The sequence below is a fragment of the Ahaetulla prasina genome, chromosome 7, assembly GCF_028640845.1.
Source record: "Ahaetulla prasina isolate Xishuangbanna chromosome 7, ASM2864084v1, whole genome shotgun sequence".
Taxonomy (NCBI): domain Eukaryota; kingdom Metazoa; phylum Chordata; class Lepidosauria; order Squamata; family Colubridae; genus Ahaetulla; species Ahaetulla prasina.
The window spans coordinates 62,992,889-63,019,677 of record NC_080545.1 but is presented as its reverse complement, the minus strand read 5'-3'; the positions used below and the strand labels follow the sequence as shown (position 1 = coordinate 63,019,677).

Below are 26,789 nucleotides of genomic sequence, written 5' to 3'. Positions count from 1 at the left end.
ACTGAGCAGCATGCAACCTTGAGGGTCTTAAGGTTTGATGGCCCTGTCCCCTCCTTTTAATTTCTAACTTATTTTATTCTTGTTTAACCTGCCTCTTTTATTGCTATATTGTATTTTTATATGGATTTTATGTTTTCTAATTTCATACTGTCCATAATCATTCTGAACGAGAGTCTAGTATCTAAATTCAACAAATAAATTGGACTAAATTCTTATAGGTGGGTAGATTCTCAATACAAGATTCCTACAAGTCAGTACAACTAGAATAGCATGGTCTTATAAAAGCACATAAAACATAACAAAAAGAGTCAATTGAACATATTAACAAACTGAATATTGGTGGAGATCATCCTTTTAATTTGGCACAAGGAAATACCAAATGATATTCAGCACACCTCAATTGGTAAATCATCCTACAAGAAATTTGCCCATGGCTCTGGCTTATCCATGCAAAATTATCCTAGAGAAAAATCCACTTACCTGTAAATTAGAAACCCCCACAGCCGTGATGATACCAAACATCACAAGAAACATTCCTCCGATGATGGGTGTTGGAATGCTGGCAAACACAGCCCCAACTTTGCCAAACATACCCGTCAAAAGCAGAACAAGGCCCCCAGCTACAATGACCATTCTACTACCTACCTGTGGAGAGAGAGAGAAAGTAATTACAAGCAACAAAAAGAGGAGAAACCTGATCTATGACAATTGTCAACTTTGATAGGATTAGAAGTAAAATTTCAAGATTCTTTAGTTGTGTCAAATGTCCTTTACCTAATAGTATGTCATAGGACTTCCATTTAACAATTATTAAGCTAAATGTGTCCCTTTAAAATAGTTTTGAATAGTTATTGTAAAACGTACCAAATAATGCTATTTTTGTAAAAGAGAACAATACAATGCACTTCTAAAATATAATATGCTATAGTTATCATTAATATGTAAAGATATAATATAACTAGGAATACTGAAATGTTATTGCAATTTATTAAAAAATGGAAAGTAAATCCTCTGAGTGCTAATATCAATTTAAAGCTCCAGCTTGCTCAGAGAATGTCTAAAACCCTTCACCTAGTGTTTGTTATTTTTAAAATCTGGAAGCTTATCAAACTCTGTGGTGTGCTTTGAATAAAGGAGAGCAGAAGGGCATGTTTGCAATCAGTTGCTATTTTTAAAAGGCTGAAGAAGCACCCACTTTCATCCACAACTGTTGCGTGTCAGCCAGAATCATGCTCTTGTGAAATAGGTGTCCACATAAATATGATGCATATATTTTAGTTGAAACTATACCAAAATGGCGTTGTTGGTTTCTGAGTTTATAAAACTCAGGATTCCCTTTGTAGTGACCTTCCTTGCAGCGTGCAAAACCAGAAGAATTTAAATTGTGGTCTCAGATCAGATACAAAAAGGTCAATGCCTTCATATGCATCCTAAACATGCCCCCAGGTTATCTCCAAAGCAGAAGATGCACAGGCTTTTCTTCAATTATTCCTAATCACACATGGCCATTTTTGGTTTTGATCATTCAGAATCAGTCTTACCCGAGTGATTCCCAAAGCTCCAACATTTTCACTGTAGGAAGTGGTACCATTTCCTGTTCCCCAGGCTCCAGCCAGAAGGCAGCCAATCCCTTCTACTCCAATTCCACGATTGATTGCGTGCTTGGGAGGGGGTGGAGCACCAGACAAACGAGCACAGGCATAGTAATCTCCCACTGACTCCACCATGGAGGAGATCACTCCAGCTATGATGCCAAATACACCAGCCAAACTAATCGTGGGCACTCCCCACTGGCCTAAATAGAAGAAACAGGCTTGCTAAAATTGAAGATCTGAAACTGGTAAATTTACCTGCAGTTTTTGATTTGCAAAATTCAGGAAACCTAAAAGCATGTAATGCAGTGGTGGGATTCAGCCAGTTCGCACCACTTCGGAAGAACCGGTTGTTAACTTTCTGAGCAATTTGGTGAACTGGTTATTGGAAGAAATCATTAGGGCAGAGAACCGATTGTTAAATTGTTTGAATCCCACCACTGATGTAATGTTAACAACTCCTTGTAAATGTCTTGTAAAATCTTATATCAGTATTATACCCTAGTCTCATGTATGTTCTTGCATTTAAATAAAAAGATAAGAGATTGTTCCAACAGTTTATCTAAATACTTTTTGGGAAAACTCTATACATCATCACAATCATATTTTTGAACGCCCAAAGCAAAGGCAGATCCAGAAAGATATTAGAAAAGTGGTGGAGTCTCTTTGTTTTTTATTTGCTTCTACACTGGGATTTTTCATGGTTCAGGATGCTTACTTATAGTAAGTAGTACCGATCAAAAATTACTCCCAAGGAATTCAGACTTTTAAAAAGGCCAAACAGCTTGGACATAAGTGATGAAGAAATTGGATAAAATGGGAAGCTCCAGATCTAATGGGCCACAACATAAACACATTTTTGCATAGAAGAAAGTGAGAATTTCTCCCTTTTTTTTTTTTTGCTATGCTAAACAGGAAAGAGCATCAGCATAAGAATACCTGGGTAAGGAAATCGAAACCAGGGTGCCTTGCTTATGACATCACCTTTGCTGTCAGTCCGAGCTAAATAACCATAAGCTCTTGTATCTGAAGGGAGAACGTTGGTGATGGTCAGTACAAAGCATAATAGCCACGTAATTGTGAGACCAAACAGCACCTATGTAGTTACAAATGACAAGGAATCTTTGTTAGTACAAAACGTAATAGCCATGTAATTGTGAGAGGTAATAAAAGAATCTTTATCTGTTAGCAGGTAACTCAGACTTCAAAGCAGGAAGTTCTATGAAAAGTACATAAAGGCACATATTACACTTCAGGGGTGCATTAAAATATGTAATTATCACATATAATTCTTCTCATTTATTCCTTTAAGTTATGTCGAATTTAGAATAGAATAGAATTTTTATTGGCCAAGTGTGATTGGACACACAAGGAATTTGTCTTGGTGCATATGCTCTCAGTGTACATAAAAGAAAAGATACGTTCATCAAGGTACAACATTTACAACACAATTGATGATCAATATATCAATATAAATCATAAGGATTTACAGTAAAGCCACTGAAATTGTCCCAAAGATGCTTCTTCAAAAGGCAGCTGGATTTTCTGCTTTTTCTTTGAAGACATTTCACTTCTCATCCAAGAAGCTTCTTTAGCTCTGCGATGTACTTGATTACTCAAATATCATTAGAGTTTACTCACTGGAAAGATCTGGAAGAGGTAGATCTTGGAGAAATGGCATTTTTTGCTTTTTTTGTAAGATGGTAGTGGAACAGGCACATTTTTCAGATACTGAGAGAATAAAACTATGAAGAAAATCGTTCTAAAGTGATTAAAAAAAAGAGAAAAAAGGTTTCCATTAATAACATTCTGATTCAGAAATTAATGTAACACCTTTACAGTTAATAATTTCATTGCTGAAGTTTGCAAATATTAATGTATCAAATAGTTGAAAACAGAACATCCGTTGTCTACCCAACGGACTTTCTTTATTTAGTTCATGTTTCTCGCAATATGCACAATATGATGGAATATAGTCCAGAGTCAAAGGAGGTGGGGGGATCTTTCCCAGGGAGTAAAGAGACAACATAGCTTGAAATTATTGCTATGCAAGAAAAGGGCAAAGTCATACCCTCCCCACCATATTAGACCACATATCTAATGTTTATTGCAGATAATGCTTTAGATCGGCAAGATTCCTGTCTATAGGAGAGCAACAAAAAAGAAACTATTCTGAAGCAACTCCTCCTGTCAGTCTTCGTTCCTTGGTTCCACTGATCTAACCAGACTAAAGCATTTATCCATAATAACAATCTGCACTGGAGACAAATTCCTTGTGTGTTTAATCACACTTGCCTAAATAAAGTATTCTATACACTCGTGATGGTGAACCTATGGCACGCATGCTGGAAGTGGCACACAGAGCCATCTCTCTGAGTATGCAAGCCATTGCTTGTTGTTCTTCCAGGTTCCGGCACACCGGCCAACTGGTCTTCATGTGCACAGGAGTGCCAGAAACCAGAAGAGCAGCCACCTGGTACGCCTGCGCATGCCGGGCAGCTGCTCTTCCAGTTTACAGCACACGCATGCACTCTGGCCACCTGGTCTTCCAGTTTCTGGTGCTCATGCACACGCAAAGACCAAATGTCTGGAGCGCATGCGCACGCCGGAAACTGGCACGCACATGCACTCTGGGCGGCTGCTCTTCTGGTTTCTGGCACACACACATGAGCATACTCCCGTTTCGGCACTCGATGCCAAAATGTTCGACAACACTGCTATATCAGAGGTGGGTTTCATCAGGTTCTGACCAGTTCTGGAGAACTGGTAGCGGAAATTTTGAGTAATTTGGAGAACCAGTAGTAACAATTCTGACTAGCCCCGCCCCCATCTATTCTCTGCCTCCCAAGTCCAGCTGATCAGGAGGAAATGGGGATTTTACAGTATCCTTCCCCTGCCATGCCCACCAAGCCATGCTCACCAAGCTATGCCACACCCACCAAGCTATGCCACACCCACCAAGCCACACCTACAGAACTGGTAGTAAAACAAATTGAAACCCACCGCTGTGCTATATACCCTGTGAACTGTTGTGGGGGGGAAGGGGTTTCACCTTCACCCTTTTCCTGTATATCAAAGATTCCAAGCTATTGTCTCCTTGCTCCCTGGTGAAAGAGCCCTTCCCTTCTTGTAATTCTGGACTACATTCTACCTCACATTTATTTAGCACATTAGTTGTATAAACATGCAAGAGCTAAGAAGTTTCTTTTTTAATTAATCCGTAAAAGAAAAAGGGAAAAAAGCATTATATTCTCAGTTTACATGACATCATTTTGGTCATTAAAGGAACACAAAACTTACATGGCTGCTATCCCCCAGTGTTCTCCAGCATCTTTTCCTGCGGACCTAAAGAGAGGCAGTGCCACCAAAGTTATGGTTGGAGCAATAGTCAGAGGGCCGATGAACCGCATCAGGAATCCAATGAGACCCGAAAAGCCAACAAAAATTTGGAAGCAAGATGCTACCATAATTGCTCCCTGCAACTGAAACAACAAAGGCGTTAAATGCTTTTTATTCCAATGGAAATCTTTGTATTTAAGTTGCAAGTAGTGATATGTGATTGGCGGTAGTTGATCAGGAAATGGTTAATGGACTTGGATGTCATTTTAGTAATCCTAGAAAACTTGCCATATACTTTATATTTAGTAGGAAAACTAATTGCTTTTATTATTTTTTCTTCTGATTGGTTAACAAATACTAGTAAGGAAATACCTTTTTGATGAAGTTTCTGATTTGAAAGAAATTAAAGTTAGATAGAAAGCGCAAAGTAGAAGCAGTGAGTTCCACTTTGTTCATGATCCATAAATATTTCTGTGGGACCATGATAGATCTTCTTAAACTTAAGAGAAGGGCAACCATCATGTCACTTTTACTTGACAGGCTGCTGTTCTGGAGGACATTTAGCTACTATTCTCAACAGCATTTAGGAAATCTAAAAATTAATAAGAGTTAACTCATCCTGAAAGAAAAGAAAATCTTATCTCCGTGAAGTTGATCAAAAGCTATTTGAAAGGCAAAGTGACATCCCTCTCCTACTATCTTGTCTTTTGAAGAAAGAGAAGTTACCCAGATTTGTCAGTGCACCACAAAAACAAAAAATTTCCACAAAATAATACATTTATGCAAATATCCTCAGTGGATTACCTCTCTCATTCGAACCTGCCATAACTCAGTGAAATTTGAGGAAGTAGGATCCACCATGCTGGCATTATTGGTCCAAGCAGGGCACTTCCAGAGGGGCAAACTGAGCATGGCCAGTGAAGGTGTTAAAAATGCAAAGGTTCCTCCTTGTAGAATAGGTAGCCTGCAATGAGGAGGAAGATGGAAATGGAGCAATGCATACAAAATACAGCATCTACTTGTATACACACTAGATGGCACTGCAGTTTACTCACACAATTTAGTATGAGTCTGTTTTCCAAAGGCTTGCTAGAACAACCAGGTTTTGACAGTCTTTTAGAATAGAAGTCTCCAACCGTGGTAACTTTAAGACTTGCGGACTTCAACTCCCAGAGCTGAACTCTCTGGGAGTTGAAGTCCACAAGTCTTAAAGTTACCAAGGTTGGAGACCCCTGTTTTAGAAGATCATAAACATAAAGCAATAGGTTACCCTTACCTCTGACAGCAAACTGTTCTGTGAAGGGCATTCCTATGTATAATTGCCATTCTGTTCCCCTTCCATCAAACAACTCAATAGGAGTTCAATCAGCACTCTGCATGCAGTGGGTGGTTATAATCAATTTAGATTTAGAAAAGAGAGTTTTTGAAGACACCAGGCCTCAAGCCATGTAAGGATTTATAGGTAATAACCAGGATCTTGAAATGCACTTGGAATCAGATAAGTTGCCAATGCAACCTCCCATTATTGGTGTTATGTGACAATACTGTTTGTCTTCCTTTATCAGTTTATTAGTTTATTGGTTTTTCACTTGACCTTATACACCACTGCATTTCCTAAGCTTCTGAGGGGCACCCATTTATGTCCTACCATTGCATTCTGTATCCACTGAAGTTTCCAAATGCTCTTCACGGGCAGCCTCTTTCACAGCATGTTGCAGTAGTCCAAATGAGAAACTATGGGAGTACAAGTGATGTGAGTAGGGCCCCTCAGTGTAGGAATGGGTGCAATTGAAGCACAACAAGAAGCTTTGCAAAAGTGCTCCTAGCCATGACTGCCACTTGCTTTTTGAGCAGGAGCTCTGAAACCAATCTTGGACAAGCTATCCATTCCACCTCACCCTCTTCCTTTGTCCCAAGGGGGTAGGTTGGAAACTGGAAGGAAATTGTCCAGAATGGTCAAGTGCAAAAATGGCCTCTTGAGGAAGAATGTGCCACTGGGCCTTTAAATGATGTCAACATCCAAAATAGCTGCCTTAGAGAATATTCTATACTTACAAGAACCTCTAGCACTAATTGGCAAAGTTAGGCTGTCTTTGATCATTACCAAGACTGAATGCTACAGGAATTGTTAAAATACCTATGAAAATACGAGGAGGAACAGAAAAAAGATCAATAAATATTTAAAGGTAATAAGTAAAGGTAAAACTAAGCTATGCCAGCAAATCTGGAGAAAAACAAAAACAGTCTATATGCCAACACACACAAAAGGAACATTTAACAGAGTGTGTGAACTATGATTACAATATCCTTAATTTCACATATTAGAAAATAATGTTTAGGCTCATCCAGTGCAAATTAGATTTCCATGTGGAAAATGAAATGTCAGATGTTCAAGCTAGCTTTAGAAAAGAATGACAGAATCATAGGGTTGGAAGGAACCTTGGAGTCTTCTAGTCCAATACCCTGCCCAAGGCAGGAATCCTTTCCATCCAGGACAAATGGTTGACCAATCTTTTCTTGAAAACCTTCAGCACTTGCAACTCCAGGAGGCAAGCTCTTCCACTGACTAATTGTTCTGTCAGGAAAATTCTCCTTAGCTCCAGGTTGAATCGCCCTCTGACAAGTTTCCAAGCCATTGCTTCTTGTTCTGCCTTCAGGTGCTTTGGAGAATAAACCAACCCCCTCTTCCCCATGACAGCCTGTAAAGTATTGGAACATGGCTATTATGTAAGCCTTCTCTATGTTAGGCTAAACATTCCTACCGGTAGTTCCCTTAGCCATTTATCATATACCGTATATACTCGAATATAAGCCGATCCGAGTATAAGCCGAGGTCCCCAATTTTACCCAAAAAAACTGGGGTAAACTGGGGACTCGAGTATAAGCCGAGGGTGGGAAATGAGGCAGCTACCGGTCGGGGAAACCCTCCCTCCCTCAGCCGAGAAGGCTGGCGGCTCCCCCGCCCCGCCCTCTCACTGCACCGGCAGGGCTTCCCCGCGCTAATGCAAAAGCCCGCCAAGTTTGCGCCATCCGGTATAATGTGAAAAAAAGAAGAAAAAAAAAACTCGAGTATAAGCCGTATATACTCGAGTATAAGCCGAGGGGACGTTTTTCAGCACAAAAAACGTGCTGAAAAACTCGGCTTATACTCGAGTATATACGGTAGTTTAGCCTCCAGACCCCTTATCATCCTTGTTGCTCTTCCCTGAAAAAAATGGATCTCAGCATCTTTTTTGTATCATGGTAATCAGAACTGGATGCAGTAATCCAAGTATACTAGTAGTGTACTAGTAAGTATAGCCTTACTAGTAACTTTTCTTACTAATGTATAGAAGGGTTACTATCACTTCTCACGATCTTGATGCTATCTACCTGCTGATGCAGTCTAGGACTGCATTGGCTTTTTTGGCAGCTGCCGCACACTGCTGGCTCATACTTAAGCGGTGACCCACTTGGACATCTCTCCCTCTCACACAGGTTCTACTGTTGAGCCAGGTACTGCCAATTCTGGACCTGTGTGTGTGGTTTTTCATGCCTAAGTGCAGGATCTTACTTTCCTCACCACTGAACTGCATTTTGTTGGATAGGGCCTAATATTAAAGCTACAGGCATGTTTTGACTGCACTGATTGGAATATTTTTAAAGTTACCTCTGCAGACCTGGATGAACTCACAGATACTGTAACATCATATGTCAGCTTCTGTGAAGACCTATGTGTACCTACAAGGAACTTGCGAATACACAGTAACAACAAACCTTGGTTTACACCTAAACTTAAGCAGCTACGACATTCCAAAGAGGAAGCCTACAAAAAAGGTGATAAAATGCTATACAATCAGGCCAGAAATGCACTAACAAGGGAGATAAGAGCAGCAAAAAGAAGCTACTCTGAAAAGCTAAAGAATCAGTTTTCAGCAAATGAACCAGCAAACATGTGGAAAACTCTTAAAAATATCACCGGCTATGGCAAACCTCCTTCCCAGGCTGAAGGTAATCAACAACTGGCAGATGACCTGAATGAGTTTTACTGCAGGTTTGAAAGGAAACTACAGCCACCTATCTGCACAACCCCCATCTCAGACACACCAACAACAGCCAAGCCTCCTACAACTGACCCCATTTCATTGGGTTCACAACCCCTAGTGATCACAGAAAAGGAAGTGCAGGACCTATTTCACAGACAAAAGCCAGGAAAAGCTCCAGGCCCAGACAAGATAACTCCTTCTTGCTTAAAAGTCTGTGCTGACCAATTGGCCCCCATCTTCACCCATATTTTCAATAAATCACTAGAGATGTGTTATGTTCCTTCTTGCTTCAAACGCTCTACCATCATCCCAGTGCCGAAGAAGCCCACCATCAAGGAACTGAATGACTACAGACCAGTTGCTTTAACATCTGTAGTCATGAAAACCTTTGAAAGGCTAGTGCTTTCCTACCTGAAAACCATCACGGATCCGCTGTTAGACCCCTTGCAATTTGCATACCTAGCAAATAGATCAACAAATGATGCTGTTAATATGGCTCTGCACTACATCCTACAACATCTTGAGTCTCCAAAGACCTATGCAAGGGTCCTTTTTGTAGACTTTAGTTCAGCATTCAATACCATCATTCCAGACATTCTTCTAACTAAGCTAAACCAGCTACAGGTACCGGAACAGACTTGTAAGTGGATCACAAGCTTCCTAACAAACAGGAAGCAGCAGGTGAAGCTAAGCAAGATCACATCAAATACCTCTACAATTAGCACAGGGGCCCCCCAAGGCTGTGTGCTCTCCCCACTTCTCTTCTCTCTGTATACCAATGACTGCATCTCCAATGATCCATCTGTTAAGCTACTGAAGTTCGCAGATGACACAACAGTGATTGGTCTCATTAGAGACAATGACGAATCCGCATATAGACGAGAGGTCGAACGACTAGCCTTGTGGTGCAACCAAAACAATCTGGAACTGAACACACTCAAAACCGTAGAAATGGTGGTAGACTTTAGGAAAAACCCTTCCATACTTCCACCTCTCACAATACTTGACAACACAGTATCAACAGTAGAAACCTTCAAATTTCTGGGTTCTATCATATCGCAAGATCTCAAATGGACAGCTAACATCAAAACATCATTAAAAAGGACAACAAAGAATGTTCTTTCTGCGCCAACTCAGTAAGCTCAAACTGCCCAAGGAGCTGCTGATCCAATTCTACAGAGGAATTATTGAGTCTGTCATTTGCACCTCTATAACTGTCTGGTTCGGTTCTGCAACCCAACAAGAAAAACACAGACTTCAGAGGATAATTAGAACTGCAGAAAAAATAATTGCTACCAACCTGCCTTCCATTGAGGACCTGTATACTGCACGAATCAAGAAGAGGGCCGTGAAAATATTTGCAGATCCCTCGCATCCTGGACATAAACTGTTTCAACTCCTACCCTCAAAACGACACTATAGAGCACTGCACACCAGAACAACTAGACACAAGAACAGTTTTTCCCCGAAGGCCATCACTCTGCTAAACAAATAATTCCCTCAACACTGTCAGACTATTTACTGAATCTGCACTACTATTAATCGTTTCATAGTTCCCATCACCAATCTCTTTCCACTTATGACTGTATGACTATAACTTGTTGCTGGCAATCCTTATGATTTATATTGATATATTGATCATCAATTGTGTTGTAAATGTTGTACCTTGATGAACGTATCTTTTCTTTTATGTACACTGAGAGCATATGCACCAAGACAAATTCCTTGTGTGTCCAATCACACTTGGCCAATAAAAAAATTCTATTCTATTCTATTCAAGTCTGTCAAGATCCTTCTAGAATCTTGACTCTATCTTCCAAAATGTTAGTAATTCTGCCCAGATTAGTGTCATCCGCAAATTCTAAATTATTTATGAAAATATTGAAGAGTATTGGGCCCAAGACAGAACCATGAGGTATCCCACTGCATGATTCACTCCATATAGATGTAGTTCCATTGAGGACTGCATACTGAATATCATGGAGAAAATCTATCTGCAACTAATCCTCACTAAATGATTGGTTGCTTAGTGACCATTTGACATCCCAACGGACCCCCAAAAAAGTACTTATGACCCAATTTTGTAGTTCTGATGATCTCATACACACACCTGCAGTCATATACTGTATTTTTCGGAGTATAAGATGCAATTTTTTCCCTCCTAAAAGAGGCTGAAATTTTGGATGTGTCTTATACTCCAAATGTAACCCCACCCACCCACATCTACTGGCCCCTATGCATCATCTTCCTGGCTGCAAAGATTGCCACCAACAATGGCTTGTGTTTTGGGGCTCTGCATGTCACATTTTCAGCCTTCAAACTCTCGTTTAAGAGCCCTTCAAGGCTGCGGGTATTGACAAAGCACATCGCCACTGATCACTGCCTGAAAATGCGATGCGTTTGGAGGCTGAAAACACGTCGTGCAGTGCCCAAAATGGATACACAGAACAGCTGCTGCCTTCTCTTACCCCTTCCGTGCTTTGCCTGCTTTAGTCACTGGTGCTCCCTCTGACAATCATCTGTGCTTTTGAAGCTGTTTTTCAGTCCCAATGTGGCACTTGTGGGCGAAGCAATGCGCTTGGCCTGCTTTTCTAATTGCTGCTCCCTCCAATGATCAGCTGTACTTTAGAAGCTGATTTTTAGCCCCAACCACCAATCTCAAAACCAAAGAGCAAACTAATGTGCTGAAGCTGACCAGGCTAAGGACGCTAGCCAGATGAATACCTGGTAGGCAGAATTCCCCCCCCCCTATTTTCCTCCCCATAAACTAAGGTGTGTCTTATACTCTGGTGCGTCTTATATTCCAAAAAATATGGGTAATTGCATTTTGGGTACTTAGCAATTGGCTTGCATTTACAGTCATTTGCAGTGTTCTGCAGTCATATGACCAAGATTTTTGTGATTTTTTTTACAAGTTTCCAGAATGTACTTCTGGTTTCTGGCAAAAACAATGCCCATTGTGTTTAATGGATTTAGTTAATACCTGGTGTTTGTGTAATGAACAGTGCACAAAAGATTGTAAACTTGGGTGTGGTCACATGGTGACCCATTTATTGACTGCCACAAACCTCAACTGTAATTCTGTGCTCAATTACAGTTAATGCACCAACTTTCTCCTATTAGTATTTTTCTCTGAAATAGTTGTTACTAAGGCTAAAAGTTTACATCACACAGACATTTACATAAAAAAACCTCAAGAAAATAAAGAAATTTTAAGGATTTTTTTTTCTTTAAAAAGACTAACAGGTGAAGAGTTTAACCACCCCCTTTCTTCTCTGAAGCACAAGATCTATTTCTTAGGGCAGGTTGGAAAAACATAGCCTTGTTAGACTTGGTTAAATAACAGGACTAAAGTACACTCTGTACGTTAGTGTACTTTAGAGTTAAACTGAAGTCAAACTTGTAAATTTGCTCCACAACACAAATGGCTCGTCTTTTGATCTTAGTTCTCAAAGAATGTTCTGCAGAAATAAGGACATCATGGGAACATGGAGGTATATTCAAGTAATCTCTGTTTTTTATGCCCCTGGAGATACATTGTGCTGTCATACAGTGACAAGAAGAGAACACGGATCTCTCACAGAGGGATATGTAGCAGTGGTGGGCTTCAAAATTTTTTACTACCGGTTCTGTGGATGTGGCTTGGTGGGCGTGGCATGGCATGGCTTGGTGGGTGTGGCTTCATGGGCGTGGCAGGGGAAGGATACTGCAAAATCCCCATTTCCTCCCGATCAGCTGGACTTGGGAGGCAGAGAATAGATGGGGGCGGGGCCAGTCAGAATTTTTACTACCAATTCTCCAAACTACTCAAAATTTCCACTACTGGTTCTCCAGAACGGGTCAGAACCTGCTGAAACCAACCTTTGATATGTAGGCTATGTAATTAAACTGAAATATTGTCATGAACATTTCCAGCAGTCCCACACTGAATGGGCTCACAAAGCACACTTGATCTGGAGTCTGTAATGCAGTTCCCTGCCCAGTACTTTAGATGTTGCAAAGAAACTGCAGCAAAGACATACAAGGGCCCCTAAACCCTACATGCAAGGAAAAGTTTTTTACACTAAGGATAAGTGCCTGCCCATGCAGATTTTTCTAAATGCTTCAGGTTGCACATTGTTTTCTTGTACTTTTTTTTTTACTTCTCCAGCAATGAAATGCTTAAATACATAAGTTCTCTTCACTATGTTGATCACTTCTCCTTCATGGTTTCAGAATTTAAAGGGCTGATTAATATAAAACTTGGAACATTTTTTTGATTTTATAAATCAGGACTCAGTCATTCTATTTTAAGAAATGCATTGATTCATAAAGCATTTATTAGAATCTTCCAACTCACAGAAAACTAAACAAGTAAGTATTAGGCAATATCAGATTACATCTGGGGCATTCATTAAAATGTCCCGGGTGTGGAGGAAATAGGATTCCTGAAAATATTAGCCTTTTCATTTGTTCTCTTTCACTTCACAGTACGGTGTTGCTATTTTCAGATGGAGAGAACTATTGAGCAAAATAGTCTTAGCACAACGGAATTCCTCTGTCTGTAACTTTATGTCATAGCTTCATAATCTGCTGTAGATCAGCTAAAACTGCATTTCACCGTAAATGCAATCCAGCTTGGACTTTCACTGATATTAAAAAGAATTCCAGTAAATATTTTACTGATTACCAACAGAGACGAAGACACTTATACTTTACAACGGAACTGTTAGCTATTTCACTGAAGGCTGCATCAGGTTTGTGTTTGACCTTGGAGGGTTGGGGTGGGCATGGCCAGCTTGATGTCACTTGTGTCGGGGATACCTATGGTGGCCCGAGCGCTCTGCCATTGAAAACTCCATTTTGGCTGTGACGGCCTCCTGCAACCCTCTGCCAGCAAAAACAGAGTTTGGGAGTGCCGCACGCAGCCCTCCCACCTCTGTTTTGCTGGCAGAGGCACTGCGGGCAGGACCATCACTGTTTCCAGGGCAGCCCCATGGGCCAGATCTAAGCACCCTATGGGCCGGATCCTGCCCCCAGGCCTTGAGTTTGACACTCCTGCTCTAAAGCAAAACATGAATGTATATGTTTGAAATCCCATTTACCACTTATCAAAGTTTATCTCAGCTCTCTCTGAGGATATAAGATCAGATAACCTTTATTATCATTTTTTTACTGCACACTGGCACACATTAAAAATATCCCACACCCTTTTATTATTTGCCTGTCAGGAAGCTTGTTTTCTCTGTATGACCTCAATGATTGAGAAACCGAATATGAGATGCTTATATTGATAACATTTTCAAAATGCATTTATTTATTTAAAACATATTGGAGCTGCCCATTTTATAGCCAAGTCTGAGCAGCTCCCAATCAAAAGTAAAAACAACATAAAAATTACAGTAGAACTATAAAACTAAACACATTAAAAATTAAAAACAATAAAAAACTTACACCAAGTCAACAACTCTTATCTCAGTGCGTGGGGGAAAAGATCTTCAAAGTTGTGGAAGGTGAGGCAGGTAGAGGGCTGCCAAACTTCAGGGGCCAGAGTGTTCCACAGCTGAGGGACTGCCATGGAAAACATGTGCTTTCTAGTTCCCATATCAAGTGACAATATTTAGGGGAAGGGACTATGAGTGTGCCTATCCTTTCTGACCTGGAAGATGGGTAGATTCTTTAGGGAAGGGCAGTCTCACAGGTAATCTGGTACTATGCTATACGCAGCTTTAAAGGTGATGACTAGGACCTCAAATTGTACCCAGAAAGAAACTAAAGGAAAGAGTATAGTTTGCGCAAACAAATTTTTTTTACTGTACTACTATACTGTAGGTATCTTGTTTCAAAATCGTTATAGTGTAATGCATCATTTGGGATAACTTGAGGATATAAACAAACAGATAATGTAAAAAAGAGTTTTAGTAGTATATGAGTTGAAAGTCTCTCCTAATTGTTAGGTGGTGTTCACCAATTTTGTTCCTCATTCTATAGCAGAGGCCAAGCCTCTTGTAAAATACCATATATTCTTTGCAGCTAAGTAAGCACTTGGCAAAACAGATTTAATTTAGTAGCTGTGGATGTGGTTTGCCATTCCTAGCAGAATCAAAGGGGTTATTGTGAAATTGAAAATCTCCAGAGAGGGTGAGGAAGGGAAAGGAGTATTAAATAAATTAGAATCTTGCTTTATTCTAAACAAAGGGCATTTGTTGCTCGGTTCTGAAAGTTTCATTGTTGGGTAGAGAAAACACTTTTTCAGAGAATTACTCTACTGTGTTTCTTCTCTTTCACACTCAAAAAATAAAGATGCATACAGAGCAGCACATGTCTCTTTCAAAAAAGTCTCATGATACTCTCTAAAAGTTGTCCAAAGGGAACTCTGAAGCTGCTTCATTTTGACTAACTGATCTGCTTTAATACTGCTTGTCAGACTCCTAATATTTCATTTGAATTTGCCTTTCCTTGACTGAACTGCACATTCTTCCTCTACGCACGTTTTTTTCTCCCAGGACAGCCAACTATTTTGTTTTTCAATATAGTATCCTTCAAAGCGTTTTATATCAAAAGCATTTATGAATCAGTTCACTGAGTGTCAGCCCCCATTTCGGGAGCATCTTCAGGGCTGCCACAGCAAGGCTGGGTAGAGCTGTGGGAACGTGAGGGGGGAGGTAGAGATAGCTGGGGGATGTGTAGCCAAAATAACACTCTTTCCCGTGGGAGGCAAGGACGCTCTACCAGGTTTTGGAAGGCGTGGACCAAAGCCAGCCAGATTTGGGATTGCGAATTGATTGGACCATGTGAGGGACATGTGATCTGGGGGCAATAAATTTGGGCTTTGATTTTGATGGGAAAACCCTGGGTCCTTCAGAGTCGGGTTTTCACTAGCTGTGCCAATATGACATCCCAAATAAAATTATGTGTCAGGGAATGGAGATTTAATAGCTGTAAGCTAATGAAAGGTTGTAAGTGAAAGCTGATGCAACTGGAATGAGTCAACAGGGTTACTGCCACTTTAAGAAGCTGGGTAAGAAGCTGCCTATATAAGGGAAACCATTAGAGGTCATCTCCCCACTCCTCATGTTCTCTATCTCATCATGTATCTCATTGCTCTCCGTGTGTCGGTAGCTGTATGATAAGGTATTTAACCACGTATAAGTCTGTAAATATTTAGCTGTATATAAACCACTGTTATTTATCTAAAGGCTCTGTGTGCTGTGTTTTGCACCTGAGTTTATCTCATAATACTAGTTACACTGCCTAAACTCTGACATTATACTTTGAGAAAACTCTAGGCCACAAAAAGTTTTGATTGCTTTGCGGTTGTTACTTGGAACTCTGACACTGAGATTGTCATCGTTCCAGAAAAACCCCTCGCCAAGTAAAAACTCTAAAGCACGTATCTTTCAAAGTTCTTTTACTAGGATAGGTAAACTGGCACTTCTGGAAAAATCCAAATCTGAGAGATCCAGGTTTTCCCTCAGTAAATCAAAACCCCCAAACCACGCCCTGCTTCCTCTACCAATCACAAGCTCCAATCGTCAACCATCCCATCTCGATACATCATTCCAACCACTCCTTCTCCAGATGCAGGACCGGCCTGACCTTGACCAGCAGGAAGAATGTTATTGTGTCTAATGGGCCCCTCTACTAAATCCCCCCCTCCTCCTTTCCCACACATGAGAAAGTGGCAGCATGGAAGCTTCCGGCCTAGTATGGTTATTGATATTTATATTTTTGTAGTAGGTGCTTGATATGAAATTGATATATCAAAGAATCTATAGAGTTGAAAATACACGTAGTCTTGACTTATGATCGGTCACTTAGTGATCATCTGAAGTTACCCCCCCCCAAAAGTACTTATCAGGGGTGAAATGCTCTGAAATCTGCTACCAGTTCGCTTTGCTACTGGTTCACTGTGCATGCACATATGTGGTGCACGCCAAACACGCACTTTGCACACAGGCGCACCACAGGTGCTATTGCGCAGCGCTGAAAAAGGAGGATTAAGAAGCCTTTTCTAAGGTAAGTAGAACAGCGAGGGGGGAACAGGTGTGCCGCGTGATTTAGATTCACTAGAAAGCAGGATTTCCTGCTTTCTAGCGAATATAAATCATGTGGCACAGCTGATCATCGGAAATACCGGTAGCTTTTAGTTGGTAGCAATTGCTACCAATCTGCCTTCCATTAAGGACCTGTATACTGCACGAATCAAAAAGAGGGCTGTGAAAATATTTACAGACCCCTCACATCCTGGACATAAACTGTTTCAATTCCTACCCTCAAAACGACACTATAGAGCACTGCACACCAGAACAACTAGACACAAGGACAGTTTTTTCCCCAAACACCATCACTCTGCTAAACAAATAATTCCTTCAACACTGTCAAACTATTTACTAAATCTGCACTATTATTAATCTTCTCATCGTTCCTATCACCAATCTCTTTCTACTTATGACTTGTATGACTGTAACTTTGTTGCTTGTATCCTTACGATTTATACTGATATTGTTTCCTGATTGCTTAATTGTAACCTATGACTATCATTAAGTGTTGTAAGTGTTGTACTTTGATGAAGATATCTTTTCTTTTATGTACACTGAGAGCGTATGCACCAAGACAAATTTCTTGTGTGTCCAATCACACTTGGCCAATAAAAAAAATTCTATTCTATTCTATTTTATTACCACTGGTTTGTGCGAACCATTCCTAACCAATGGCATTTCACCTCTGCTCCTTATGATCCAGATTCAAAATTCAAATGGAAGGCTCCCTCCATAGTCACATGATTGCATTTTGGGTGCTCGTATTTATGGCCGTTTGCTACATCCCATGGTCATGTGGCCACAATTTAAGATATTTTCTTTGCTGAAAATTAGTGTTTATTTTCAGTTTCCAGCAAAAAACTCCTATTGTGGATAATGAGTTTGCTTAATAATCACGGTGTTCACTTAATGACTGCCACAAAAAGGTCGTAAAATCAGGTCAGTCATGTAGCTGTTTTGACTCATGGCTATAATGATATACAACAGTAATGCTGGGTTTCATTATTGTCATAAATCAAAGACTATCTTTAGCCATTTAGGCCTTTGAGTTTAATTCCAGTTTTGTGAATACTGCATATCCAAATTAAAGTTCTATCTCTAACCTTTTATTTCAATACAGCTACAGTATATAATTTTCTGATTTGTTAGCTAAAGTCAAGACACTGAGATAGAACTTTTTGCTTCATTTGGCATAGCAAGATTTAGGAAGATCTCCATAACAGCATCCAAGCAGAAGTCCAGATTATTTATTTCAAAGTATTCCTCAGTTAAATGAACTGGAAATGTCTCCTCAATCCCAAGAGCCTATTCATCTCAACTAAACATACTTTAGTTAGGCTGTCTGCACTGATTTTGTTTAGAACCGTGTGAGTGATTGTTGCCTTTCATTCTTTTCTTTTGATTCTAGTTCCCAGTAAATTTGTGGTTGTAACTAAATATTTAGTTTCATTCATTTAAAAAAGGAAATTTTCATTAAAAATATATTTGCAGATAGTTGCCTAGCTGCCCTTTTGTTTCTTAAGTTTGTTAATGCCAGCTTTTCACTAGAGGGTCCAAAGTACTCTCCTTTATATTTTCCGAAGGCTGGACTGAAGGCAGAAACTCATGGTAGAATGACTAAAACCAAATCATCCAGATGGACTAAGGCGTGTCAAGATTTTCAGCCTGATTTGGACTCTGTTTAACTCACCTGATCCTATATATTACTTTGTTTTTTATTTTAAAAAAGTTCAGTTAATCTGGAGAAAAGGCACTTGGGAAGAAGACAGCCCAGGGCTTCAAACTGGAATAGTTCTTAACCTGAATTATAATCTGGAACAAATTTTCCTGCAGAAAATCTCTCCTTCACTTCTAAATCATTATCTGCACTGTATTGTAAACAAACAAAAAAATCACTCCCAAATCATTATATATTCTGTATTGCAAACAAAAATGCAAGTTTGTAATGTGTGTGATTTTTTTTGCAGAAAAATTAAGCCTAGAAAGGTGATCCAAGTAAAGCATGTCTCAGATTAATGAGCTATAATTTTTCATCCCCCCCAAAAAAAGACCAGGTTATGCATGTCCTTTAACACTCAAGAGGCAAATATAAGGAAGGTTATATATCAAAGAAATAGGGTGGATCATTTGGGAATACAAGTACCGCTGCACTCCAACAGCACATGTTTAAATTCTTTCCATGATCATATAAATGGATAAATGGTCCTTAACATTCTTCCAAGCTGGTGACATTCCTTGTAAGGTCATGTAAAGAAGAACATAAAACCCTACCTCTGGTTTAAAATTCCTCATCATTATATTGCTTTAAGAGCCCCATACAAGATTTTGTTAATTCCTATTGGAAACAGTGGATGAAAAGTTTCTTTAAATAAGTATTGTTAAAAATATGCCACTTAGCAGAAATATATCTTAATGCTGTGCTACCCAGCCCACAGCTGGTCCCAAAGTATACTAGTGCAGTCATTGGTATTGAAAGCCACCAAGAGAGCAAGGATTGTATAGACTATCCTCATCCCTCCCTTGTCAGAGATTATCCACAAACACAACCAGTGCTGTTTCTGTCCTTGAGAATGTGACTCTGGGTGACATACAATCACAATCACAATTAAAACAATATAATAATATTAATGTCTATGGAGATTCTCAGTCATCCAGGTCATGGAAATGACTAAAAATGAAAACATTAAAAAAATCCAAGATTGTGGGAGAATAACAATCACCCAACATCATACAACCACCATGCAGGCTCCCAAGCATCCTCAAAAGTTGCTGGGAAAACCAGATTTTAAGAACTTTCTTGAAGGCTAAAAGAAATGGGACTAGGCTCACCTTGGGGGTGGGGTGGGATGGAAATGATGTTCTAGACCAGCGGTTCTCAACCTGTGGGTTGGGACCCCATTGGGGGTCGAATGACAATTTGCCAGGGGTCGCCTAAGACCATTGAAAATATGGGAAATATACTTGCGAGTTGAAGAATTGTGCTCCAGTGGTTGACTTCACAAGCCAGCTGCAGGCTCTTCAAATCGCTAGCTGAATTCAGTTTCAGGCATGATCAATTAAAAAAGAGAGAAATCTTTGCTCTGATGTCTCCCTCTCAAGCCAGCTGCAATCACTCCCAATCGCTAGCCTAATCTGGCTTCAGGCGCGATGAACTTAATAGGGGAGGAGTCTCCGCTTTAATGCCTCCGTCCTCAAGGCAATCGCAAGCAGTTCAGATTGCTAGCCAATATAGCTTCAGGCGCGATAAATTCAAAACGAAAATAATTTTATGGTTGGGGGTCACCACATCGTGGGGAATTGTATTAAAGGGGTCGCCACATCATGGGGAATTGTATTAAAGGGGTTGCAGCACTATAAAGGTTGAGAACCACTGTTCTAGACAGTAAGAGTCAGAAAGAAAAGGCAGGACTTCTGGGTCCCGCCAGATGGAATTCCTTAGCAAATGGGATCTCACATGCCCTTCCTGCTGGGTCTGATAGGCTGGGTAGATGTAATCAAAAAGAGACATCATGCTGTAGATATATATGACTACCTTACTCCAAAGATAACTTGAAGAAGAGTGCAGATCCCTGAGACGAAAAATATGGTGCTGATCAGGTGACTTTGTGTCAGAGTGTCATGCTCCAGACAAAGTGATTTGGAAAGGATGAGAGGAATTGCGACGAGACCTCCAAGGGCAGTCAGGTAATGCTAAGAAACAGAGAAGAGGGAAGAAATGCAATTAAGAGAGAAAGAGTCCTGCTTATCAATTGTAATGGTGAGTACATAAAACAATACTTTTTGTGTGGTGGTGCCTACATTATAAAAGACCATCTTAAAATGTTATAAGCTCCTCCTCTTTTAAGTGTGAGATATGGTACCGCCAAACTTTTGATGTGATATTTTCTTTTTTTTAAAAAAATTCTTCGTACTTTAGCCTGTTTTTGTTTTTATGATCAAGTTTACTGTTTAAATTAGTTTACTGCTTTTGCAAGCGTCAGTGCATTTCACTATAAAGGAAAGTGAAGTTTAGATGCCTATAATTAGAAAAAAAATAGAAGAGAAACCTTAAACTATCATAGAACCCAAGGCCACAGTAAAGCTAACATTCATTCTGCTGACCTTCCTTTTCTATTAAATCCCCTCAATTTGACAAATCCATGTGTTGTTGCAGTAATTGATGACAATGAAATCAGGAAAAGCCAGAAGTCCTATTTGCAGAGAGATCAAAATTCACATTTTTGGATCTCCATTTCCCATCCAAACTATGCAATGGACTGAATGGTCCTGTCTTTTGGGTGGCATCCGTCTCTTATCTTATCAACAGACAGATCTGACCATCTGCCAGAAGTCCCCTGACCATATAAAAACCAACTCAAATAAATTTTAGCTAAGAAACTGATACTGTATTTCAACTCAAATGGCAGAAAGTACTTCGAAGGATGATGGGCTTTCTCATAAAATTTTGAACCACATATAGATGTCCAACTATTAATTATACTGTACAAAAGATTCCCTAGACCAGGGAAGGTGCATTACATTAAATTCTGAAGTATCTCCCAACTGGAAGGTGCTTCCTTGCAGAAAACTCTACATTGTGGATTTTCCTTTGCTTCTGAGCAGCTCACAAGGAATTAAGTTTAAACTAGGCGATACTGTGAAACAATAGGTGGTTTTCTTTTCATATACACTGCTTCATAAGTTATTCATAGTATTTAAATTAGGTAATCACTTGTGGAGTCCTTGGTGGAACCTCTGTTTGATTTTTGAAATACATTTACTCAGTTGAAACCAGAATTGATTTAATTCCTTTGCTAACTTGAATTGCTGATATTTAATCTATCCAAATAATTTAATGTATTTTAGTATGATTCCTTTTCCATAAGTACACATTCTAAACCTGATTAAGGTGTGATTAGCTATGTGGGTGGTGACTAGTAGCACTCTACGTCCAGAATGAGGAAAGTGTAGAATGGTAGGAATTCTAATCATGAATCCCCTATGTTTCAGTTTCAGCTTTCACATTCAGGTTAGTGTGAAGAAGTGATTTATAACCAAAAACTGCTTCTTGAAAGAACTGGTTAATAATGCTTTGCCAGTATGCTGGATCTAGTAATATTTTCTACTTAAAGAAGAAGAGACAGGTGAAGTATTGTCAAAGATCTCAGGCAATGGAGAAATAGAACAGAAATCCCTACGCTCAGTTATGCAAGACATGGCAGTTGAGTTGTCACACTTAGACTTAGACAAAACTAGGAACTAGTTTCTTTTCCGGTGAAGATACACGGTCAAAAAGAAGGGAACAAGAATAAATTAGAAGCAGCCTCAGAAATAAAAAAATGTTTATTTTCTAAAATTTATTCACTAAATTTATAAGGTGTCCATCTCACTCTTGAAGTGATTGACAGGATTTTGCACTAAGGAATATATCTGCTGCTATAAATTTCATACTTTGTAAAGACAAATAAAAGACTCCCAGATTCTTTTATTTATTTATGTTTATATTTAAATATTTGGGGTAGGGGTTAAAGGCTATGGACTGGAAACCAGAAGACCATGAATTTTAGTCCCATCTCCAGCATGATGCCAACCGGGTGACTTTGAACCAGTCTCTTTATCTCAGCCCTAGGAAGAGGGCAATGGGAAGCCACTCCTGAAAATTTTGCCAAGAAAACTGCAGAGAAGATGATGATAGATAGATAGATAGATAGATAGATAGATAGATAGATAGATAGATAGATAGATAGATAGATGATTGATAGGAGAGAGAGAGAGAGAGAGATGATAGTAGGCAGCAGGCAGACACTGTCTGTCTGACAGACATCTTTATTTTGTGTTAGCTGACTCACATTTTTATTCACCTTTTTGCACAACATACCCCTGCCAAGAATTCCCAGCTAAATTGTTCTTTGAAGACTTACCTGAATTCCCAGGAAGATGCAAAGATGCCATGGAGGTATATCTGTGACAGTGTATGCCGGCTTGTTACCACCTTGCCTGCTGACATCTTCTGGTTTTTCTTCATGGTGCACCACACATGTTACGAAGTTACAGTGTTTACCATCATCAGTCTGCAGAAACAATGAATCTTTTCATACCAAGAGAATATATGCAGTTCAGGGTTCAACTGACACTAACCAAGTGCTTCATTACAACATTTACACATCAACCTCCCACAAGAGGAGCTGTATAAAAGCAGTATTACAACGAACACAAACCCACTATAGCAACCCAGAACATCAGGAAAAGGAAACAGACCATCTATACATCATCTTCCAATAAAATGGATACACATGCAACTTTATCAAAAAATGCCTGACTACTCAAACAACTTTGTTGTTAGTTGCGAAGTCATGTCCGACCCACCGCAACCCCATGGACAACATGTTGTGTCTTTGTAATAGTTGTTTTCATAATTTTTTTTGATGTACGATAGTGTTATCTTTTTTATAGCTTATATTAGTTGTCTCAAACAACTACCAGACAACTAATATAAGCTATAAAAAAGGTAACACTATCATATATCAAAAAAATTATGAAAACAACTATTACAAAGACACAACAGCACTGTAGCACACACACCAACTAAAGCCCTCCAAAACTTCTTAAGGAAATCAAAAGAAGGAAAAGAAAAAAGAAAAACCGGGCGTCATCTACAACATAGAGTGTAAACTCTGTAACAGCCACTATGTAGACAGACAGGCAGAAGACTAGCATATCCATGAACACTAACTAGCAGTCAGAAGACAAGATGAAAATTCCTTATCCTCTTAACACATGAGTAAGCTCAACAACCATTTTAACTGGGAAACTGAGAGTATCCTAGACCAAGACAAATCAAAACTGCTAGAGAATTCCTGGAAGCTTAGCATTCCCACAAATCAGCCGTTAATAGACACATAGAAATAAACCACATTGACAGATAATGTAAAAGAGACAACAAAAATTGAAGAAGAAAATAAAAATGAAGGAAATAATTAAATTCAGAGAACTACAAATTTCAAACTATAACTAAATGGCTATAAATGTAATACATAAATGGCATGCAGGAGTAGGAGAAGAAAGAGAGAAAGAACATGCAAAAGGCTATAAAACTGTTTCAAGATTTCTTTTGATGAGAAGTGGTATTAAAAAAAAAACTCCAAACATATAATGTGAGAGCCTCTTAAACTGTAACATTATATTTGTCACAGTTTGTTCTATTTCAGGTAGACTTTGAATAGCAAGAAATAATACATTATCTTTTTCTAAAAACCAAGAAGGAAATTACAGTATATGATTCAAAATGAATTAATAACCTGACAAAAATAGGAGGAAGGGCACATATTAAAATGAATATCAATCTTTCTCCTATTTTTTTCCAGAATAAAAAAGGGAAATACAAGCACTAAATGTTATAGCTTAGATTTGAATGTGCCAAACGCCATTCTGTTAGATCTCAGGAGGAAAAGCATTCTGTTTACAATAAACGGATCAATTGATGGCATATGACACCAGCTGTTGCCCACATCATTCTTGCTCTTTATTTTATGTGATTGGAACTCTTTTATACAGATATTTAATTTAAAATGAAAATATAAACTTACCATAAAAGTGGGATTGTCTACTCCATTTGCTTCTTTTTCAGGGTGGGTCATCTCTATTTCATGGGATGTCCTTGAATAAAGCAGAGGGAAAGCGGAGATGAGGCACCAATCAAACCTCATGTTTGGCACCCTGAACAACGAGTTGCAGGAATCCAAATTTCATTTCCAGCATTCATGTGAGAGTAACTATAGAGTAATTCCAGCTTCCCTAGCCTGCTGAAATCATTTACTCATGTTCAGCTCAATTATACAGCAGCATAAGGCTTTGAAAACTTTTTATTAAAAAATTATCCTGCTTGAGCAATAATGGATCAGTAACTGAAAGGAGGATTCTTTCTGCCAGTATCATGGATTTCCAATAGCAGATCTGTTGAGCATTTGTTTCCTATGTTATTATTACAGGTAGTCCTCGACTTACAACCATTTTTAGTGACTGTTCAAAATTACAATGGTACTGAAAGAAGATGATTCACAACAGTTCTTGCATTACATCCATTGTACCATTCTCATGGTCACAGGATCGAATTTTGGATGTTTGACAACAAAGATGTGTTAGTGATGGTGGTAGCATCTCAGGGTCACAGGATTGCTGTTTGAGAACTTCCCAGCCAGCTTCTGACACAGAAAGTCAATGCAGGAAACTGATTCACTTAATGACTGTGATGTAATTCACTTCACAGCTGCCGTGATTCATTTAACAACTGTGGCAAAAAAGATCATAAAATTAGGCCCAACTCATTTGCTTAACAACAGAAATTCTGGTCCCAATTGTGGTTGTAACTTGAGAACTACCTGTACAACTATGATGATTATTACTATTTTAAAAAGCACATTTGCTTAAAAGAAAAAAGAAAAGAAAAGAAGTGTTAAAACTTGCTTCCTTAATTAAATCCCATCTTTGCTGTACTAGAAATAATATTATATTATCAGGCTAGTAAAGCTTCATTTTTACTGTTATTGCTTTTTTATTGTCTTCTATAACTCTGGGAGTTGAAGTCCACAAGTCTTAAAGGGACCAATATTGGAGACCCCTGGTCTATAACAATCAAAATCAAGCTATCTGATGCCCTCCAGATGCTTTTGACTTTACCACCTGTCAGTCCCCAGTCTGCATAGGCCAAAATAAGCAACTGTCATGGGCCAAAACACCTGGATAGCACAAGATTACTGGAACCTAATATAGTGTTAGATTTGTTCAATAATATAAAAAGACAGAATTCTGCACTTTAAAAACCCTCACCTGTGTTCTCAAACAAGTTAAACATTGTTCTGGCTAATAATGACAGGGATACTAAATCTATATATATAAAAGCAAAAACCACCCATGCATTAATCACAAAATCTCCAGAACTGTAAAGCCTACAAACTTGAAATCTGCCACGTATGTTTCTCTTGGCTTCTAGGTGCTCACTAAGAAAGGATTTTTTGAAATGACCATCGGGACATTAGTATTTTCTATATTATTATAACACGCTCTGATGCTAATTAGTTAGACGTTCTACTCCCCCTCCCAAATTGAAAATAACTCTGGAGAGAATGGGAAAGCATAAGACAGGCTTCGGTGGGGCAAGCCTCATGGAGAGAAGGGGCTAGAAAGCCTGAGGGAGAGAAGGGGAGAGGATAGGAGACATTTCTGTGGTGCAAGGCTGAGTGAGAAAAAGGGAGAGGATAGGGGAGGATTCAAACTTTGTTGATTTATCAAGCCTGATCACATAGTTTCATAGCAAAGCAAAGCTAGTCATATATAGCAATTGAAAGCAACTCAGCTAGTCATCTTTCTGATGTTTAACCACAGTTATGAAGACTCTACTTTGTGTATGAATCCAAAATCACTTCTTCTATCTGCAAAGTTAAATATCACACCTTCCCTATTTTTACAGGTTTATGGCACAAATTCAGTACAGATTTTCTTTAAGCACACTATTTATTAACCATGAATAGTTCACTGTGTAACAAACATTTTTTATCAATAATTCAAGCAAGGTATATTGTGTCTCTACAATTATTAATGGAAGCATACCTTTGCATTAACTCAAGAACTTCTTTTTAGTTACTGTGTTCGGGCATCACATTAATCATGGGTTATTGTAACACAAACTAGCCTAGCTTCCCCCACCACTCCAGCACAGCTGCATATCAAAATGATTTGTTTGCCACAGGTTGTATCTTGCTATTCATTTCATGTACAGTTAGCAAACTGATTACTTGAAAAATAGAGATGATGTAAAAAATAGAGACTGTAAGAAG

General features: G+C 39.1%; 1 protein-coding gene across 2 annotated transcripts in view; it reads right to left on the bottom strand.

Annotated features, from left to right (window-relative positions):
• LOC131202371 (solute carrier family 23 member 1-like) overlaps positions 1 to 24,675 on the bottom strand; it is a 31,924-nt gene extending 7,249 nt beyond the window's left edge. Inside the window, exons 1-9 of one of the 2 annotated variants that reach the window (XM_058191296.1) lie at positions 24,543 to 24,669; positions 22,878 to 23,027; positions 20,510 to 20,667; positions 5,736 to 5,895; positions 4,893 to 5,074; positions 3,234 to 3,354; positions 2,532 to 2,688; positions 1,542 to 1,795; positions 481 to 645 (exon numbers count right to left, since the gene is read on the bottom strand). In XM_058191296.1, the coding sequence (XP_058047279.1) occupies positions 481 to 645; positions 1,542 to 1,795; positions 2,532 to 2,688; positions 3,234 to 3,354; positions 4,893 to 5,074; positions 5,736 to 5,895; positions 20,510 to 20,667; positions 22,878 to 23,027; positions 24,543 to 24,662 (1,467 nt within the window). In that variant the 5' untranslated portion in view covers positions 24,663 to 24,669. Of the gene's footprint in view, positions 1 to 480; positions 646 to 1,541; positions 1,796 to 2,531; positions 2,689 to 3,233; positions 3,355 to 4,892; positions 5,075 to 5,735; positions 5,896 to 20,509; positions 20,668 to 22,877; positions 23,028 to 24,542 lie in introns of both variants that reach the window. The other variant, XM_058191297.1, reaches the window with a different exon arrangement.
• Between the last annotated feature and the right edge of the window lie 2,114 nt (positions 24,676 to 26,789).